The following is an 18167-nucleotide window of genomic DNA, read 5'->3' as shown; positions in this document are numbered from 1 at the left end:
ATTTTCTTTTGTCTACCTTGCTATATTGTAAGAATATAGTATAGAATACACATGACATATAACATTTGTGTTAATCAACTGTGTTACCAATGGGGTGGTTGACAGTAGGCTATTAATAGTTAAGTTTTGGGGTAGTTAAAAGTTATACATGGGTTTTCTATTGTGTGGGGTCAGCACTTCTAACCTCCACATTGTTCAAGGATCAACTATGCAGGGAAATAAAGGAGAAAATAATAAAGATAAGATTAGACATTGATGAAATAAAAGCTAAAAGAATACTAAAAAGGCTCAGCCAAGCCAAAAAGAGTTATTTGAAAAGACTGTGAGACCTACTTCTGGCAATCTTAATGGAAAAAGAGAAAAGGTAGAAATATTATCAGAATTGAATATAATTGCAGATAAGGGAGAGATTTTAGAAATAGAGAGTATTATGAAGAATTTCATGCTCATGCTTATAAAACTTAGATGAAATGCATAATTTTTAAGAAAACGATAAGCTATCAAGAACCTTAAAGATACTGAATCTGCTGTCAAAACTCTAACCACTTCCCCCTCTACAAAAAGAACCACCAGGTTCACACAGTTTTATAGGTATGTTTAGGTATGTTTCACTAACTCTTCAGGAAAAGTTAAATTTTATCTTAAACAAAACAGGAGAGTTTCCTAACATGACTAATACACCCCCACATCCCCAGGAAAGCAAATAATTAACACTAGACAATTTATTACTATAATTCATTACCTTAATAGGTCACAAGAAAAAAAAAAGCAACATATTATCTGAAGAGAGGTGAAGAAAGCCTTCGAAAAATCCATCACTATTCATGATACAATTCTTGGCAAACAATGAATTGAAGGGAACGTCCTTATCTTGCAAGCAAGAATTATAGTTGGTAGTGAAACAGTAGAAACATTCCAAATAAAGTCGGAAATAAGATAACAGTACCATCTTTCGTGGCTCCTATTTGGCATTGTTCTAGATATCCTGACTGAGACAAGCCAATACAAAACAACACAGAAAAACTATTTGAATTAATTGAGAAAGTTGACTTGTTTCAAAGTCACTTTAGAAAAATCAATAGGTAGCTAATATCAGAAATAATAGATTAGAAATATGATTTTTCAAATCCCATTTACAGTAACAACAAACCATAAGGTATCTAAAAGCAAATCTAATAGAAGTTGTGCAAGGCTTATGTGGAGGAAATTGTAAAACTTAGAAATGGGGCAAAGACTGAAACAATCACGTGATATTATTCCAAGGGCAAAATGCTAAGATCTAATATTTTGAAGGTGTCAAGTTGACATGCAAATCCAGTGCAATGCTAGCAACGTTTACAATAAGACTTTGTGTATAAGTGTGGAAAATTATCCTAATATTCATACAAAATAATAAGGACATTTTGAAAAAGAATAAGGAGAGGGTATTGGTCTTTCAAGGCTTTGGGATTTATTGCCTAGTTTTAGTGATTACAGAATGTGGTATTGGCACAGTGAGAGACTGACTAGCCAATAAGAAACTATGAAGAGGCCAGTATAGATGAGAACTTGGTATATCCGAGAAGGGCATTATAAGTCAGTGGAAAGGCAAGACAATTCAGTAAATAGTACAGAGACAATTGATTACCCACACAGAAAAAATAAAATGAGATCCCCATTTCACAGCACTCACACAATACATTCCACATGAATGGAAGCCCTGACTTTGAAAAACAAAAGTCTTAAATTTTTAGAAGAAAACAAAGAATCTTTTGACCTTGAAGGCAATGAATGATTTCATTAAAAAGACTCAGAAAGTACAAATCCTAAAGAGAACATTTGATATTTGACTACCTCCGAAGTAAAAAATTCTATTTGATCAAGGCCATAATGTGCAAGGCTGTCATAGACTGGGAGATTTTTGCAAATTGCACATTGGCAAATGATTACTCTCCAGGATATACAAGAATTTCTACAAATCATAAGAAAAAGATAAATGATCCAGTGGTAGAATAGACAGGTAAAATAGGCAGTTTGCAGAACAAGGCAGTTTGCAGAAGAGAAAAAATTAAGTCTCAATAAACATATAAAATGACGCTTAACCTCACTCTTATCAGAAATAAGCAAATTACAACTAACAATGGAACACTATTTCATACCCATTGTTTAACAAATATCTCAAAATAGAATTTTGGTGAGGATGTGGGGAAGCAGGGCTTGTACTTGTAAGATGTAAATTGGTACAACTCTTTTGAAGAGAAATGGATAATACCAAGTAAAACTTAGTAAAAAACAAATATAAAATGAATTGAAAATATATTGTACAGTTGACTGTGGAAGCCAATACTTCATGGCCATGGGTAATTCTAGAGCAGGAGGGATGGGAATCGGATGAAGTGAGTGTGTTGCAGTTATGATATTTTACATATTTTAAAAATTTAATTTAATTTTAAGTTCTGGGATACATGTGCAGAATGTGGAGGTTTGTTACATAGAGGTAAACATGTGCCATGGTGGTTTGCTGTACCTATCAATCCATCTCCTTGGTATTAAACCCTGCATACATTAGTTATTTATCCTGATGCTCTCCCTCCCCCAGCCCTCGCCACAGGCCCCAGTGTGTGTTGTTCCCTCCCTGTGTCCATATGTTCTCATGGTTCAGCTCCCACTTATAAGTGAGAACATGTGGTGTCTGATTTTCTGTTCCTGCACTAGTTAGCTGAGGATAATTTGTGTATATTAGTGTCTGTTTCTCCTTTTACTTCTTTGTTAATTCTTCTGTGGAATTGCTCTTTAAAGCTTTTTTTTTGTGCCCTTCACACCTTTTAGAAGAACATTAACTTTACCATGGTAAAAAAATCCCATGGAACTTATTCAGGTGTTTTGTTAAAACTATATGCTTTGGAGGTGAAAATCCAGATATTTTAACAAAGTTAATGTGTCAAACTGAATGAAAGATGGATTTTGTGCTTAGACATGCATTATCTATAAAATGCCAATAGTAGTATTTAATAGATTTGTTGGAAAGATGCAATAAAGTGTAAAAGAGAAAAAATATCCAAAGCATATGTGGAAAAATATCAACATTAAATCTGTTTGAGGTATAAAAGTAATGTTATATTATTCTTTGTACTTTCTATTTGAGTAGGCGTTTTATAATTTATTTAACAAAAGAGTTGAATGGATAGGTGTGAGAACTGATACAATGAAGATTTTACGGAAATGGATAAGTGGCTGTTCCTGGAATTCATTCCTCTCAGAAACCTATATCCCTGTTACTCACATCCTCACTTTATATTTTTCCTCAAATAATACCTTCTGAGTGATGCTTTCCTTGGCATTGGACATTTCTTAATCTCCTGTGAACTTATTATTTAACATCCTATAAATTGTGTTTATCTGGCTATTACCTGTCTTTCCTATGAGAATGTAAGCTTTCCATAGTAGGGATTTCTACTTGTTTGGTTCACTCTATGTCCTCAGCACCTAGGAGAAGGCCTGGTACAAAGTAGCTTCTCAGTAAATGCTTGTAAAATGAATGAACAAACAAATGACTCCTGAAGTTCTTACCCTGGGGGACAGAGGGATGCCAGCATCATTAAAATATACAAGAGGGATAATCAGTGAAGGCGGAATGCTGTGCTTGAACAGGATGGTGTTGATTTAGAGAGGAAGATGGCATTCGTCAAAGTGAGGTCAGCAGGCAGCTGGGAATCCAGGAATCAAAGGACTGATGGGCCAAACTAAATTGATACTGAATTCAACTCTGCATTCAGCCCCCGTATTTACAAACAGATGTACCTGGCTGTCAGTCTTGCTGAAGAAGTTCGATCAGGCATAAAATAGATAGCTTAATAAGGAAATTCTGTAAGTTTATTCTCTTGTTTAAAAACAAACCAACAACCAAAAAAGTGCAGTTCAGTTTACTACAAAAGAGGTACTCAGAGGGATTTCACAGAGGGATTAAATACTGCTGTTTTATCTCTGGGCTGTGACAGGATTAACCAACTTTTTCTGATTCCCAAATGTTGGATCCGACTTATCTGTTATTGCTTATTGTGCAGGAGAAAGATTAGTTGTTACAGTTAAAAATAATAACAGCCACGTTGAATGTATCTTCGTTGAAGACTCTGATGTTGAAACAGATTTAAGGAAACATGATACATATTTTTCCTGTGTGTTAGGCTTTTGCTAAATATTTCTTTCAAGCTTTGAGATTTGCTGGTTGTGGGGCTAAATGAACAAAAGCTTCTTCAGGTGATTCTAGTCCAGTGGTTCTTCAACTTTAGAATACATGTGATTCAACTGTAAGTGTGTTAAATGCAGGGCCCTGCCTGGGAGAGATGATTCAGAACTTCTGGTGTGGTTAGGCCCAGGAATCTGAATTTCAAACAATAACCTTTGGTGATTCTGATGCAAACATTGTGGGACAATACTTGGAGAAAAATAACTGTAGATGAGTTTAACTTTTTAAAATTATTTCATTTTCTTCTGTGTACCACTTACATGCATCAATGTATTACAAGCTTGGTAATAATATAGGCGAGTAATACAGGTGTGCCAAAGTTAGCAGTTTGACAGCTGTGAAGAATTATACCAACAATAAAGAGAAAAGCACAAAAAGAACACACACTGTGCTCCCACAGGAAGTTGAAAATCTAATCCGAAGCAGTGAGTTAACTGGCAAGAAGATAAGAAGGTGTAATATATTAGCTTCCTATTGCAACTGTAAAAAATTTTTGCAAATTCAGTGGCTTAACACAACACAAATTTATTGTCTTACTCTTCTGGAGATTAGAAATCCAAAATGAGTTTTACAGTGCTAAACCAAGGACTGCGCAGGACTGGTCCCTGTGGAGGCTCTGCAGGGTGATCTGGTTCCCTGCCTTTCCAGCTTCTAATGCTGCATCCATTGCCTTCCCTGGCTTGTGGCTCCTTTCTCCATCTTTGCATCTTCGTATTTCTTCACATTTCTCTCTGCTCCTGTCATCCTATTGCCTTCTCCTCTTTGGTGGTCCAACAAACTCTTTCTACCCCCTCTTATAATGACGTTTGTGATCACACTTAGGATCTACTTGGATAATCCAGGATAATCTCCAGTAACCCAGTAATCTCTTAATTTAATCACACCTGCAAAGTTCTTTTTGCTGTAGAAGGTAACATTAAGATGTAGCTATCTTTGGGGGCCATCACTCAGCCTACCACATACATGTTTAGAAAAATGTGACAATATCAGCGTGAATATAGCAAAGTCCTTCCTGTTCCTAGAAGTCCCTGTAAGTAACTTCAACTTGTAAATTCAACAGCTTAGTAAATAAATGTGAAATGATTTACAAGAAGAGACTGTACAGTATGCCACACTGCTAATTTCCTTGCCTGAAGCAAAATGCAGTTGGAAGATGTAATCAATCTATTATAGCAGCATTTTACTGCTAGAGTGGACAAGGACCTTCAAAGTTTATTGCCATTTTATGGGACTCAGAAACATATTGTCAGTCCCCATTGGGTGCAAGGCATCATATTAGACACGGTAAGGAGTGAAAAGACAGACCCAATGGTTAGGAAACTTAAAGTCCTGTAGAAAGATGAGTCAAACACACTTTAAGTATAAGGAGCCTATAAACCTACAAAATAAGGGCGACAGGGCCCCCAAATCCCCATAGGATGTAGCAAACCTGTTTCAGAATTTTTAGTGATTTTTTAGTAAAATTCTATAAAGAGGGAAGGGGGAAAGTACAAGCAGGGACAGGCCATTAGGGCAACTTTATCAATGACAATACTCGGATTTGCCTTGTAATGGTATTTGCTATGGTGTGAAATTTAGCATAAGGCTGATTTTTGACCTCAGTAAAGAAGTCTAAGTAATTGTTCTCAAAATATCTATTATATGTATCTGTGGTGCAGATTCTTGGTGAGATTCACCGAGAGGCTCTGAGATTTCTTTCTGCAATGTGTTTTTGTTAGGTTTTGAGGTAGTTGTGGTTTTCATATCATCATGTGCCTCCTTCTTAGCACTGAGATTTTACTCCCCATCCATCACCAATGGTAAATTCTCCTCCTTCTCAGAATGAGTTCTTTGACTCTGGTAGTGGAGAGTGCCTATTACTGGCTGTTCTTGCCATAAAAACCACAGAACAAATTCTTCACCTGTAACATTATGCTTTTCTACTCACTGGTCTTCTTGTCTCAATGCGTCTTAAGTTCTGTTGCCTAAATAATCTGTCTTTGTCATTTTCAATCATGTCACTCTGCCTCAAACTCGGCAGTGGCTTTCAACTCCTCAGCGCCACATGTCCAGTCTTCATATGAGAGGTCAAGGCTCTCTGACCTCTGCCACCTGCCACTCCCAGGCCAGTGCCTTCCCCTTCCTCCTTCCAGTCTCTTCTTTATGTTTATTGGCTCTTGAATGTGAATCTGGGCGTTAGTTCCCTGTTTCTGTTAGATTTTCATGTGTATTTATTTCCCTTTTGCTTAGGAAAAAGAATGTTATCTTCTGAATTTTAAATAAGACTAATACTCCTGGGCTTTTAGTTTCTTGTTTACAACATCCTTTCCTCTTCGTGTCAACCTGCTCCTTTTTCCCTGGCTTGTTCTGTTTTCCTGATTTGTAGGAAGAACCCCCAAATCAAATTATATTCACATAGGTGAATTAATTCAGCTTTATTGGCTGCAATTCAGTGCATTGTTGTGTTGAATTATTAAAGACGGGGACTAGTTTTTCAGTTATAGGCAAAAGGAAAAGTAAATGTATTGTTATAGTGGTATTTTAAAGCTATGAAATAATTACTATGTCTTCCAAAGTTTCTAATGTACTCTTGCAGCGTAAAATTTTCTCAGAGAATAACTCTGGCAAGTCAGAAGGTTTATTTAACTTAAAGTACCAAATTACAAATGTCAAATTAGAGAAAATGTTATTTAAGTCTTTAACAGGTGCACTACTGTTGTAAATGTTTTTTTCTTTTTCTTGGCTGTGTGATATAACTATACACTGTTTCACATAATTATATAACAACTACCACAAGTCATTTTTAAACAACAGATAATTAATACAGTCTAGAAGAAAGGCTTTAGACAGAGAGATTTAGTTTCATTCCCTTGAAAGCGAATCAATGACTAGAAAATCTCTTCAAATTCTTAACCAACAAAATCAGAATTTATTGCTAACTCCTGGTAGTTTATGATGATAAACTTAAGGTACATTAAATTATTAGAAGAAAGTCTCTAAATTTATTTAGTAGATTTCATAATAATTCTGACAACTGAATGTGTCTTTTTTATGATTTTGCATCATATTGTGATTATATATGTATTTTTACCTTTCTTTTGAAAATTTTAGTACAATGAAAGGTAGAACTTTATATGTAATAATTTGAATAATTGCTCACCTTTACTTTCATGGGACTCTGACCTTGTTCCTCTGAGTCACCATCTCTTTAGGTAGAACTTTTCTGAAGAGCGCATGTAAATTAGATCCACTTTGTTATTCTAAATTATAGGACCATGTTATTGTGTCTCTCCCAGTGGACTACAAGCTTCTTGAAAGAAGGGAGCTTTTGTCTTTTGCTTACCTTTGAACACTCAGCATGTGAATAGTGACCTGACCCTTAATAGACCCTTGTTAACTATTAACTGAATAAATAAATTAACTGAAAAATCCCATTGATGAAATCCTTAAACAGTCTTTGATGTTCTTTTTCTAAATTGCACAACTATGAGATATAATTAATTCAAATCTATCTGAAGTTCTCTTCCATTTTGACACTTTTCCTAAAGAATATTCTACCCTAATAGTGTTGAGTATCTGGCACCAGCGCTGTGTTTCCTACCCTTGTGTGCACAGCCGGCATTTCACGGATTACAGCACTTTTTTCTGCCAAGTCCAGATATGGTCTCAGGATTCTTCCCAGCATGTCCTCTAGGCAGCCACCCACATTGTCAGGATAGCTGAAACTTTATTGCCATCTTTGACTTGTGGGAAAGTGAGATGACCAAACGGATTGACGATATCTGCCTTTAGTATGTTTTTCCTTTCAATGATAAAAATACTTAAAATTCTGTAAAGAGATGAAATAAACATATTTATAGCGAATTCATGAAATTACAGAGTAAAGGCTGCTAGATCCCAGAGAAACACCAATAGGAGCTCCCAGTTTGTTCTAAGTGATCAAAAATTTGTAGTCCTCCACCTTAGCTCATTACTATGATGTATTACCACCAGGGTGATGTCATAAGCGTATTTTTCCACAGCCAGCTTCTGTTTTGTATTGGTTACTACTACAGTGATTTCTGTTCAATCAGTACCAAGTTCATGGCCAATCAGGAAAGCAAAGAAGAATACACAGGAGTAAAGGATGGGGAAAGGTAACTGAGCAGTTGGTTTGTGTTTTCAAAGGAAATAAAAAAATGTAAAGGAGTAAAACTGTGTCAGGAAAAAAAAAACCCTTTTCATTATTTTCTCTTCAAAATAAATGCAGACTAGATGAGAAGAATTTTGACATGTTTGTATGACACACCAACCTCTCATACATAATATAATAAATAGATAATGATAAACTATAGCCCCTGGAAGGAACTTTGAGCTGAGACCCAGAGAAGTTAATGACTCTCACAACTGCACAGTAGTTATGGGAAGTTGACCCTCCAGTCCCTGCATGCATTTCCTAGTGTAATGTCCTTTCCACTGGACTAAATGTTCATAGAGTTTGAACATTTAGTAATAAAATTATATTTTATTACTTTTGAGTAATAGCTATGTTTATGAAGATTTACTCTCCGTGTTATGATTAAGTGGGACCTACTTACTCTAAAAGAAGAAAACAACTGTGATTTTTTCACAGTATAAAGTGAATTATTCTACAAAATTCACTTAATTAACCATACAGTAATTACTCAGTTTGCAAAATATTTTGTACTTTTCTCCCACTTGTTCAACTGGGTCTCATGTGTTCCAGCAGGTCACTGGAGTGAGATACTGGAGTACAGATAAGGTGAATGATTGTTTTTAAGTAAAAATGTGACTACAATTGGCTTTACTTGGTAACTAAAGGACATGTTCAACAGAGTGTTAGGACTGATTGAATAAATCCATCTATTTCTCTGCATCCCTACTGCCATCTCTCCAGTCCAAACCACTGTTATCTTTCACCCAGACTTCTACAATAGTCTAACTCATGTCCTTTTATTTGTTTCTGTTTCCTCCTAATCCATCATCTTCACTGCAGCTAATATAGACTGCTAAAACCTGATTCCGATCATGTCATTTTATGGCTTAAAATCTTTAAGTGACTTGCTTGTGCTGACGATATTAAATTCATATTTTGCAATTCGGTTTACAGACACTTGTGTAATATGTTTTGTAGCTTCTCTTTGCTTCTCCAGTGTCACCTATCACTATATATCTCCTCACTTTTCTAATTAGTCTTTCTGCCTGCAGTTTTAACAGGCAGCTTTCTATACCTCAGTTCACCTAGTATAGGTTGCTGTCGTTTTTCTGAAATATGAAACTAATTTTATCATGTTCTGGCTTAATATCCTCCTATGAATTCCCACACTTTTAAAAAATTCATTATTATTATTATTTTTTGAGATGGAGTCTTGCTCTGTCACCAAGGCTGGAATGCAATGGCATGATCTTGGCTCACTGCCACCTCTGCCTCCAGGGTTCATGCAATTATTCTGTCTCAGCCTTTCAGGTAGCTGGGATTACAGGCATGCACCACCACACCCAGCTAATTTTCATATTTTTAGTAGAGACAGGGTTTCCCCGTGTTGGCCGGGCTGGTCTCGAAATCCTGACCTCAAGTGATCTACCTGCCTCGGCCTCCCAAATTGCTGGGACTACAGACGTGAGCCACGCACCTGGCCGATTCCCACACATTTTAAAATAACACCCCAGTATTCAGTAATCCCTTTAAGGTCATTTACTATTTGGTCAGAACCGTTGCCATAGTACATATTGTTACCATCGTCTGGGATATCATCTTCCTCTTGGTAGCTTCCTATGTCCAGCTCATCTTTCAAGATTCAGCTGAAACTTCCCCTCCTCTGAGATGGGTCCTTATTACATACTTCATACTTCCTTAGGACCTATACATACCTATGAAACTCATTCATTTGCTCATTTATTCATCAAAGTTGTATGTACTAGGCATTTGAGAGGCAAACTGAACAAAACATTTCGACTCACAAAACCGGCTCTTTCATGTGGCTTGAGCTAGTGGATAAAAATCTTTGCCCTCATACAATGTACATTCTGAAAAAATGGTAGCAGGAAGCAAAATGAATAAATAAAACATATTTTGCTAAAGGGTGATAAGTGTTTCAGAAAACAATAAAGCAAGAAAAGGAGATAGACGGTCCTGGGGTCAGAGGGAAGGATTTTCAGAAAGTGTGGGATTTGGACAAATATCTAAAGAAGATGGAGGAACTAACCATGGGGCTATCTAGGGGAAAACTCCAAATCCTTGATCGAGAATCTCTCTGTTATGTTTGAGGAGTGACAAGGAAGCTAGTGTTATGGGTGGATTGAAGTTAGTGTGCAGCAAAGTGCTAGAATATGAATCCGGAGAGCTAGAAGGGACTAGATTAGTATAGGACATTTGGGGCCCTTGTAAAACCCTGGACTTCTACTGTGAGGGGAGAAGCCACTGAAGGAGGAAAAGTGGAAGAGTGCATGATTTGATGCTCATTTTAACAAGAAAGTTTTGATTGCTGTATACATAACAGCTTGAAGGGAGCAAGGGATGAGGCATCAGTAGGAAAATAAAGCAGTCATTCAGGCAAGAAATGGAGGAGGCTTGGACCAGGGTGGTAGTAGTGGGGTTGTGAGAATTGGTTGGATTCTGGATGTATTTTTAAAGGTAGAGCTTAGGATATGCTGACTAATTGAACATGGAGTGTGAGAGTAAGAGGGAAAACAAGGATGATGAACATACAGGGGTTGGGAGTGGACAGCTGGATAGAAGGATAGAATTACCATTAACTGAGGTGGGAAAGATTTTAGAAGGAGAAGGGGTGTGTGTGTGTGTGTGTGTGTGTGTGTGTATGTGATAACAGGAGTTTGGTTTTAGACCTGTTAAGTTTGAGATGCTTGTTAGATCTCTAAGTAGAAATGTCAATGTCAAGTGGACAGTTGAATTAATGCATTTGGAAGTCTGGAATAACTGGATACACTTTTGGCGTCTACATGATATTTATTGCCATGAGACTAGATGTTATCACCAAGGAACTGAGTGTAGTGGAAAAGTGAAGAGATCTGTGTATTGAAACTTGGGAACCCGCCAACGTTTATCAGTGATTGGGATGAGTAGAAGGAGGAATTGGGCAGGAGACTGAGGAGTGGCAGTGAGATAGATAGAAAAGTAAGAGAAGTGAATAAAATGCTTTAAGGACAGGAAGTGATCTATCAGCTGTGCAAATGCTGCTGATAGCTGAAGCATGTTGAAGACTGAGAACTGACTGTTGGATTTGGCATCTTGAGGCCATTAGTGATCTTTATGTGAACAGTTCTGGTAGAGTAGTGGGAACGAAAGCCTTGTTGAAATGCGTTCAAGGAAGACTAGAAAAAGGGAGTATAAATAGGTGAAAGCCCTACTTGCACTGATAGTCTCAGGTTGTAAATATTCTCAGATGTGTTTTGGTTTGGCTGTTAACTGACGTGTTCACCTTGGCTATACGGGAAACTCTTTCAAGGAGCATTATCTGGAAACCATAGCTGGAGGAACTGTGATCAAGAAAGCATAGATTGGTGATGTGGAAGATAAAGGGGGATATTTGGGGAATTATGCCTTTGAAAAGGCAAGAGGAGATTAAATGTGAAGAGCTTAGCCTTGGATAGGAGCTTAGTCAGTTCATCCTTTGTAATGGGAGGGAAGAGAGGGCACATTGTTGTATTTCTCACATTGTATTTTTGTTGTTAATTTATTTGTTTGTTTTTCCACATATTATGAACCTCTTAAGAGCAGTAAGTATAAATGTCTTATTCATTGTACGGTAGGAATTTTACTGTTCTATTTCTATTCCCTAGTACAATGTCTGGTGCACAGCAGGTACACAATAAAGGTTTGAATGAGCAAATGAAGACACTGTGCTAAACATGTATATGTTTTATCTTCTTGCTTAAATTGGATCATTTCCGTCAAATCTTGACAACTAGATTAATTTAATTGTGTTTCTCTTGTCTGGGTGTACAGATAGCTTGACTAACTGGTAAGATTGATTGATAGGAATGGCTGTGTTTCCGCCAAAAACAGGGAAGCGTCCTGAGTAAAACCAGTGACATTTGCTGTATCATTTTAGAGTAGTTCCAGTTATGGTTTTAACATGAATCTACTAGATACTTTATGTAGAATCTTTTGAAAGCTATCCATTCTTCCCCAGTATCCATTTTACATTTATATTTTACCATTCATATGGCAGGTATCATTATCTGTGGTCACAATGTAACTTAATAAATGAGAAGGTCTTTGAGAATGGTGATTGCATCTTCATTGCTTTTTATCTCAATAATGCATGCCTTCGTCATTGCTAAATTACATATGCTTAGTCCAGGCCCTGATACAAGGTGGGTGCCAAATAAATATTTGTTGAATGAATGAACGCACAATTAATGAAAACTGTCTCTTGTGAATGTTGTTGGTGCATAGACAGACTAGATCCCTTTTCCTGTTTGGTATGCATATCTTCTAGCTCCCACTGCTTTGCTCCTAACAGCTCACACAGGACATCTTCTCCAAAGGACTATCTCTGGCCAGTGAGACCTGCATCATCAAGATGCTCAAGAACCAGAAGTGCCTGGGGTTTTATGTCTTCCCCTTGGTAACCAGTAGCCAATGACAAGGTGCAAGAGTATGGATGTCTAGTTCTCTTGCCCCAAGGCAGTGTGAACTCACCAGTGTAATTCACACTCCAGAGCTCCTGTGGATCAGGCTGAGTCCAGGACTTCACCTGAAATTGCAACCTTACTTGGTTTATTATACTCCATCTTCTTGCTTCCCCCATTCTCCTGTAAGTTTCTCCTTAGAGCACTTCTTTATTAAATCGCTTGTACATTCATCTTTTTTTAAAGGTCTGCTTCCTAGGAACTTTACCTCAGATATTGCATATTTATTCACAGTTATTGTCAGGGGTAGGGGATCCTAACCACTGCCTTCTTAAGAGTGTCAAGTTCTGCTGTTGCAGGTAGTCTTCCTGATAGTTTTTGGTTTTTTAATACTGCCAGCCCAAAATGTTGGTGACTGTAGACTAAATTTGATGTTTTATTTAGTTGTTGGTAGGAAAGTGGCTTCACAATTTCAGTAAATAATTGTTATAGAATTTAGTAAATAACTTAGTGCATTACAAGTCTTTCGAACATACAGTCAGAATGTGTTTTCCTTGACTTTATACTCTTTTTAATTACACACATTTCTGTTCTCTCTCCTTAGGCAGAGATAATAGTTAATCATATAATCAATTTTTATTATAAATCATAATAAATGATGTAAAACATGTACAGCTTTTTTTGTTTTTTAATTGAATGTAAATATTTAATGAGTACAACTTTCTTTTTTTATTGAATGTAAGTATTCACTTCTGTATACTGAGTAAACACTTTTTTTTAGGTATTTGAAAATACCACAAATTCCCTTATCTGTAAAATGGGATTGGAAGTAATGTGTTTTAGAACTGAAAGCATTTTAGCAGCCAGCTGGTGGCCAACACTTTCATTTTATAAATGAGAACATTTGAGACCCAAAGAAATTAACTAATTTGTTCAATATCACCCACCTTGGTTAGTGGCAGAGTAGGACTAAAATCCATTTCCCAAGCCACTGTACTCTCAACTGCTCCACAAAATACATATTTCTTATTCATAGAATTGATATGAGGATTAGGGACCACATCTGTGAAAAATAGATTTAGCCTTTGGAAAGAAAGATGCTAGATAGCTTTATGAAAGCTTTATGAAAACTAATCTCATTTTAACCTTTTCTATACAATTGTTAGTTTTGTTCAGTTTTACGTTACTTGCTTTAGACTTTTTTTTTTTTTTTTTTTTTTTTTTTTTTTTTTTTTTTTTTTTTTTTTTGGCCAAGGACTAGATAATATACAATGCTTGCTTTAAAAATCAATATTAAGTATCTGGATTGTGTTAGAAATATGAATTACTCTGCTGAGTTTGAAGCCAGGAGCAGTTGCAGACAGCCTTCCAGAATGGTGATTGCTTATATACATGAAAACTTTTCTATCCTTACTTTGCATATTGGGAATAAATACAGTTGATTCCAAAGAAAAAAAGGAAGCATAAATTACAGATATATATTCTCAGTCTGGTAATACTTCGGAAGCTTGATATAACCTGTCTTTAACAAACCATGAATTTTTTCTCCTGCCAAGCCACCATATCCTGGCTACTTTCAGCATAGTCAGGGTCCCATTATACTAATCCACTGTACCTTCCTATCTCTAGCAAGCACATGTAAGTGATAACGTTGAATATTTATTTTGATGCAAAGTGTGTAAATCTTCTCAATGTCATCTTGTAAAGTGAGGAAATTGTGACTTGCTCTACTTGGTTACTTCAATGACTTCAATTGTTTAAGTTTGGTCCTTTCAGCCCCAGTGTGCTTTGATGTAGCATATGAACAAGAATCCTGCTTAAATTTTGTAGTATTCTAAGTGATTTGTGTAGATTTGTATTTGCAGGGAAGATAAAACTCAAGTGCTAAAAGGCTAAAGTAACTTTTATATATATTTTTAATTAGGTACGATTATATGCAAGACCTGATGCTATCAGAAGAGGATCCGGGGACTATGCTCTCCATATAACAAAGAGATTAATAGAATTTTATGAAGACTACTTTAAAGTGCCCTATTCCTTGCCAAAACTGGGTAAGAATTTTCTTGGTTATTTTATTGGAAGGGCTCCTTGAAAGTGGAATTTCTTCTTCATGTGTTTATTTGGGCCATCCAGAAGCGTGAACATTCTGAGATTTATATTTTTAGAGAAGATAAGCATAAAAAAATTTCTTTTGAAGAGGTAAAATAAGATTTAGTGTTTCTGGAGTCTTGCCAAGAAGTGCTCATAGGAATTAAGAAGGCATTATGTTAGTTTAGGATTCCAAAAGACAAGCCAAATAGCTATAATTTGTTGAATATGTACTATAGAGGGGTGCTTGCCAACATCATATTTAATCAGTAAAACTACCATGGGGGTAGGTACAACTAGAACATTTTCCATATAAGGGAGTTGAGACCCAGGGAATTTTCCATTCATCTAGACAGCCAGTAAGTGAAGGGGTTGGGATTTCAAACCAGGTCTTGATGAGTCCCCAAACAACTCACTATTTTATCTGGAGAAGACATTCATTGATTTGTTTCTCTTTCCAAATTTTCACATGTCAGACCTCGATGTATGTTATCCCTTAGATTATTTTTGTTCAGTCATATATCTAGTATACTGTTATAGTAAATAGAATACAAATAAAAGAGAAGAGAAACTTGGTAATAATGGAGATTGTATTCTGTGTGAATGTTCTTATATTTCTTCCTTTTACAAAGAGAATGCACTCAGTAATTGTCAGTCAAATGCATAAATGAATTGATTGGTTATCTGAATTTCAATGAGGCTGCCAGGGAGTGAACAATACTTTCCAGGAAGTTAGAAGGGTACCTACATGCATTAGAAATGTGGAAGTTATTTTTCCTTCCCAGAAAACCTGTTTTGAAATATTACATCACAACAGTCCTTTGTTCCCCTCTCATCTCTCCTCTTCCCTTATCTTTCCCAAGAGCATTTTTGATCAAATTCCACATTAAAGGTATTTCTCATTGGCAAGAATAAAGTGCTTACTTGATCAAAAGTTTTTGTGTTTGAACCACAGGTTCCCCTCCCTGGAGAACCGGGCCGCTTTCATTAAAGTACTTGCCTGCTGTGTAGCTTTATTGGTCTTGCAATGAGTAGTTAGTTCAGAAAGTTAAGAGAATAGTTGATATTGTTATCAATGGGTGTGACATACAATTTTTATGAGTGATATTACAAAATTCTGAGATCTTTTTGAAATATGTGCTTTTAGAATTCATAGGCAAAATTTTATTTTAAACAGGATCAATGTTTTGTTTTGTTCTGTTTTCCTTCTCTTTTCTCCCTGTATATCAACTTCCCTGTTAGAACCTGTTACACTGAAATCTCCCTGGTGGTCACCCAAGGCAGAAAGGAATACTTGACCTCATTTGCATGGAAGGTGGCACTGTTATCTACTCCAGGTATAACTGGCTGGGAACTTCCCAGCTTGACCCTAATGTAAAATTCACAAGTGCTTATATTGCAAGTTCAGCAAGAGAAATAAAATGTGGATCTTTATTTGTCCCCTTCAGACCAGTAATTAGCAGAGGAACTCAATGTATAACGTCAGGGGGTTCCATGTAACCGTCAGCTTGCGCAGGAAGCATTTCTGTTCCTCTATTTCACTCACAATTGAACCATGCAGCCTTTCATCTGTAGAAAAGAGCTTTGTTCGCCATTACCACTACTTGTTAAGCTACCTTATGGTGTATATAATTGAATGACTTGACTTATCCCAGCATATTTCCTTTTATGTATCTAGGGGAGTTACCATAGCCCATAGTGCTTTGTAAAATTTCTCTTAAAGTTCTACTTATTTTATATATCCACAGATATTTAGATCTATGTTAATGGATTTATAAATATGCTTTGTAAATACCCCTTACATAAAAACCCATAAGCACATATGCATTTTGACAAGTGCCTACTTTCCATTATACATTATGAATCATATTTTAAGTAAATTCTATGGAAACCAGTTTAGTCTTTGTTGGTGATGCATATGGATGTATCCTAGATATCAGCTGAGGCTGCCTTGACCCTTCATACCTAAGATGGTTTTTGAGACCTATTCAACTCTTTCTGCATGCCCTAATTTGTTCTATAAGCATTTATTGATTGCCTACCATGGACATTTTTCTATGGGAAGCAGATATACCAGTGAATGAAAAAGGCAAAATTCTTCTCTCTTCTGGGGCTTATATTCTTTTAGATGAATATAGACATTAAAGCAATTAGTAACATTTATAGCATATCAGATTGGAGATGCATGCCATTAAAAATAAAGCTAGAACAGAGGGACAGGAAGCATGGGGGACAGATGGGACATGGGAAAGGGGATGAGTTTTTAAAATGGGCAATCATGGAAGGCTTCATTGGGAAGATGGCTTTTAAGTGAAGGACTAAACTCAGCAGATACCATGGGGCAAAAACTACAGGCAGAGGGAAAAAAGTGCCTAGATATTGAGGTAAAGTTTTCCTGGTATTTTTGAGGAACAACAAAGATGCAAGTGTGACAGGAGCAGAGTGAGTAAAGGGGTGAGAAGTAGATGATATGGTCAAGGAGGAATGGGTAGGTGGCAGGTCATGGACCACCAGCAGGCTGTAGCTCCCTCCCTCCCTCCCTCCCTCCCTCCCTCCCTCCCTCCCTTCCTTCCTTCCTTCCTTCCTTCCTTCCTTCCTTCCTTCCTTCCTTCCTTCCTTCCTTCCTTCCTTCCTTCCTTCCTTCCCTCCTCCTTCCCTCCCTCTCCTCCCTCTCTCTCCTCTTTCTTTCTTTCTTTCTTTCTTTCTTTCTTTCTTTCTTTCTTTCTTTCTTTCTTTCTTTCTTTCTTTCTTTCTTTCTTTCTTTCTTTCTCTCTCTCTCTCTTTCTTCTTTATTGTTTTGTGAGATGGAAATCTATGGGTCTGTTTTAAGCAGAGGCATTATATAATAGTCTGATTAATGTTGTAAACGGTCATTCTGTGGCTAAAATGAGAATACACTGTAGGGCAATGATTCTCAATTGTGGGACAACTTTGTCCCTCAGATGCATTTGGTAATATCTGGAGACATTTTTGTTTATTACAACTTGGGAGGTGGGTACAGTGTGTGCTACTAGCAGTTAGTTGGTAGAGGCCCGGTGGATACTGCTAACCATCCTACAATGCACCGAATAGCTCTTCACAACAAAGAGTTATTTAACCCAAAATATCAATACTACCAATGTTGAAAGAACCTGCTGTAAGAGGACATGACAGAGGCGTGACAACTAGCTAAGAGGCTATAGCAAAATTCAGACAAAATATGATGGCTGCTTGGATGAGGATGTTAACAGTTAGAGGTCAGAAGTGGTGCCATTCTGGATATATATTGTAAGTAGATACA

General features: G+C 36.7%; 1 protein-coding gene across 4 annotated transcripts in view; it reads left to right on the top strand.

The window, feature by feature from the left end:
• LOC105473361 (thyrotropin releasing hormone degrading enzyme) overlaps window positions 1-18167 on the top strand; it is a 428124-nt gene that overhangs the window by 91017 nt on the left and 318940 nt on the right. For all 4 annotated transcript variants that reach the window (XM_011727150.3, XM_011727148.3, XM_011727149.3 and 1 more), the window contains exon 3: window positions 14724-14850. In XM_011727150.3, the coding sequence (XP_011725452.1) occupies window positions 14724-14850 (127 nt within the window). The remainder of the gene's footprint in view (window positions 1-14723; window positions 14851-18167) is intronic.

This window comes from Macaca nemestrina, chromosome 10 (assembly GCF_043159975.1).
Source record: "Macaca nemestrina isolate mMacNem1 chromosome 10, mMacNem.hap1, whole genome shotgun sequence".
Taxonomy (NCBI): Eukaryota; Metazoa; Chordata; class Mammalia; order Primates; family Cercopithecidae; genus Macaca; species Macaca nemestrina.
This window is presented reverse-complemented; position numbering and strand designations above follow the sequence as displayed.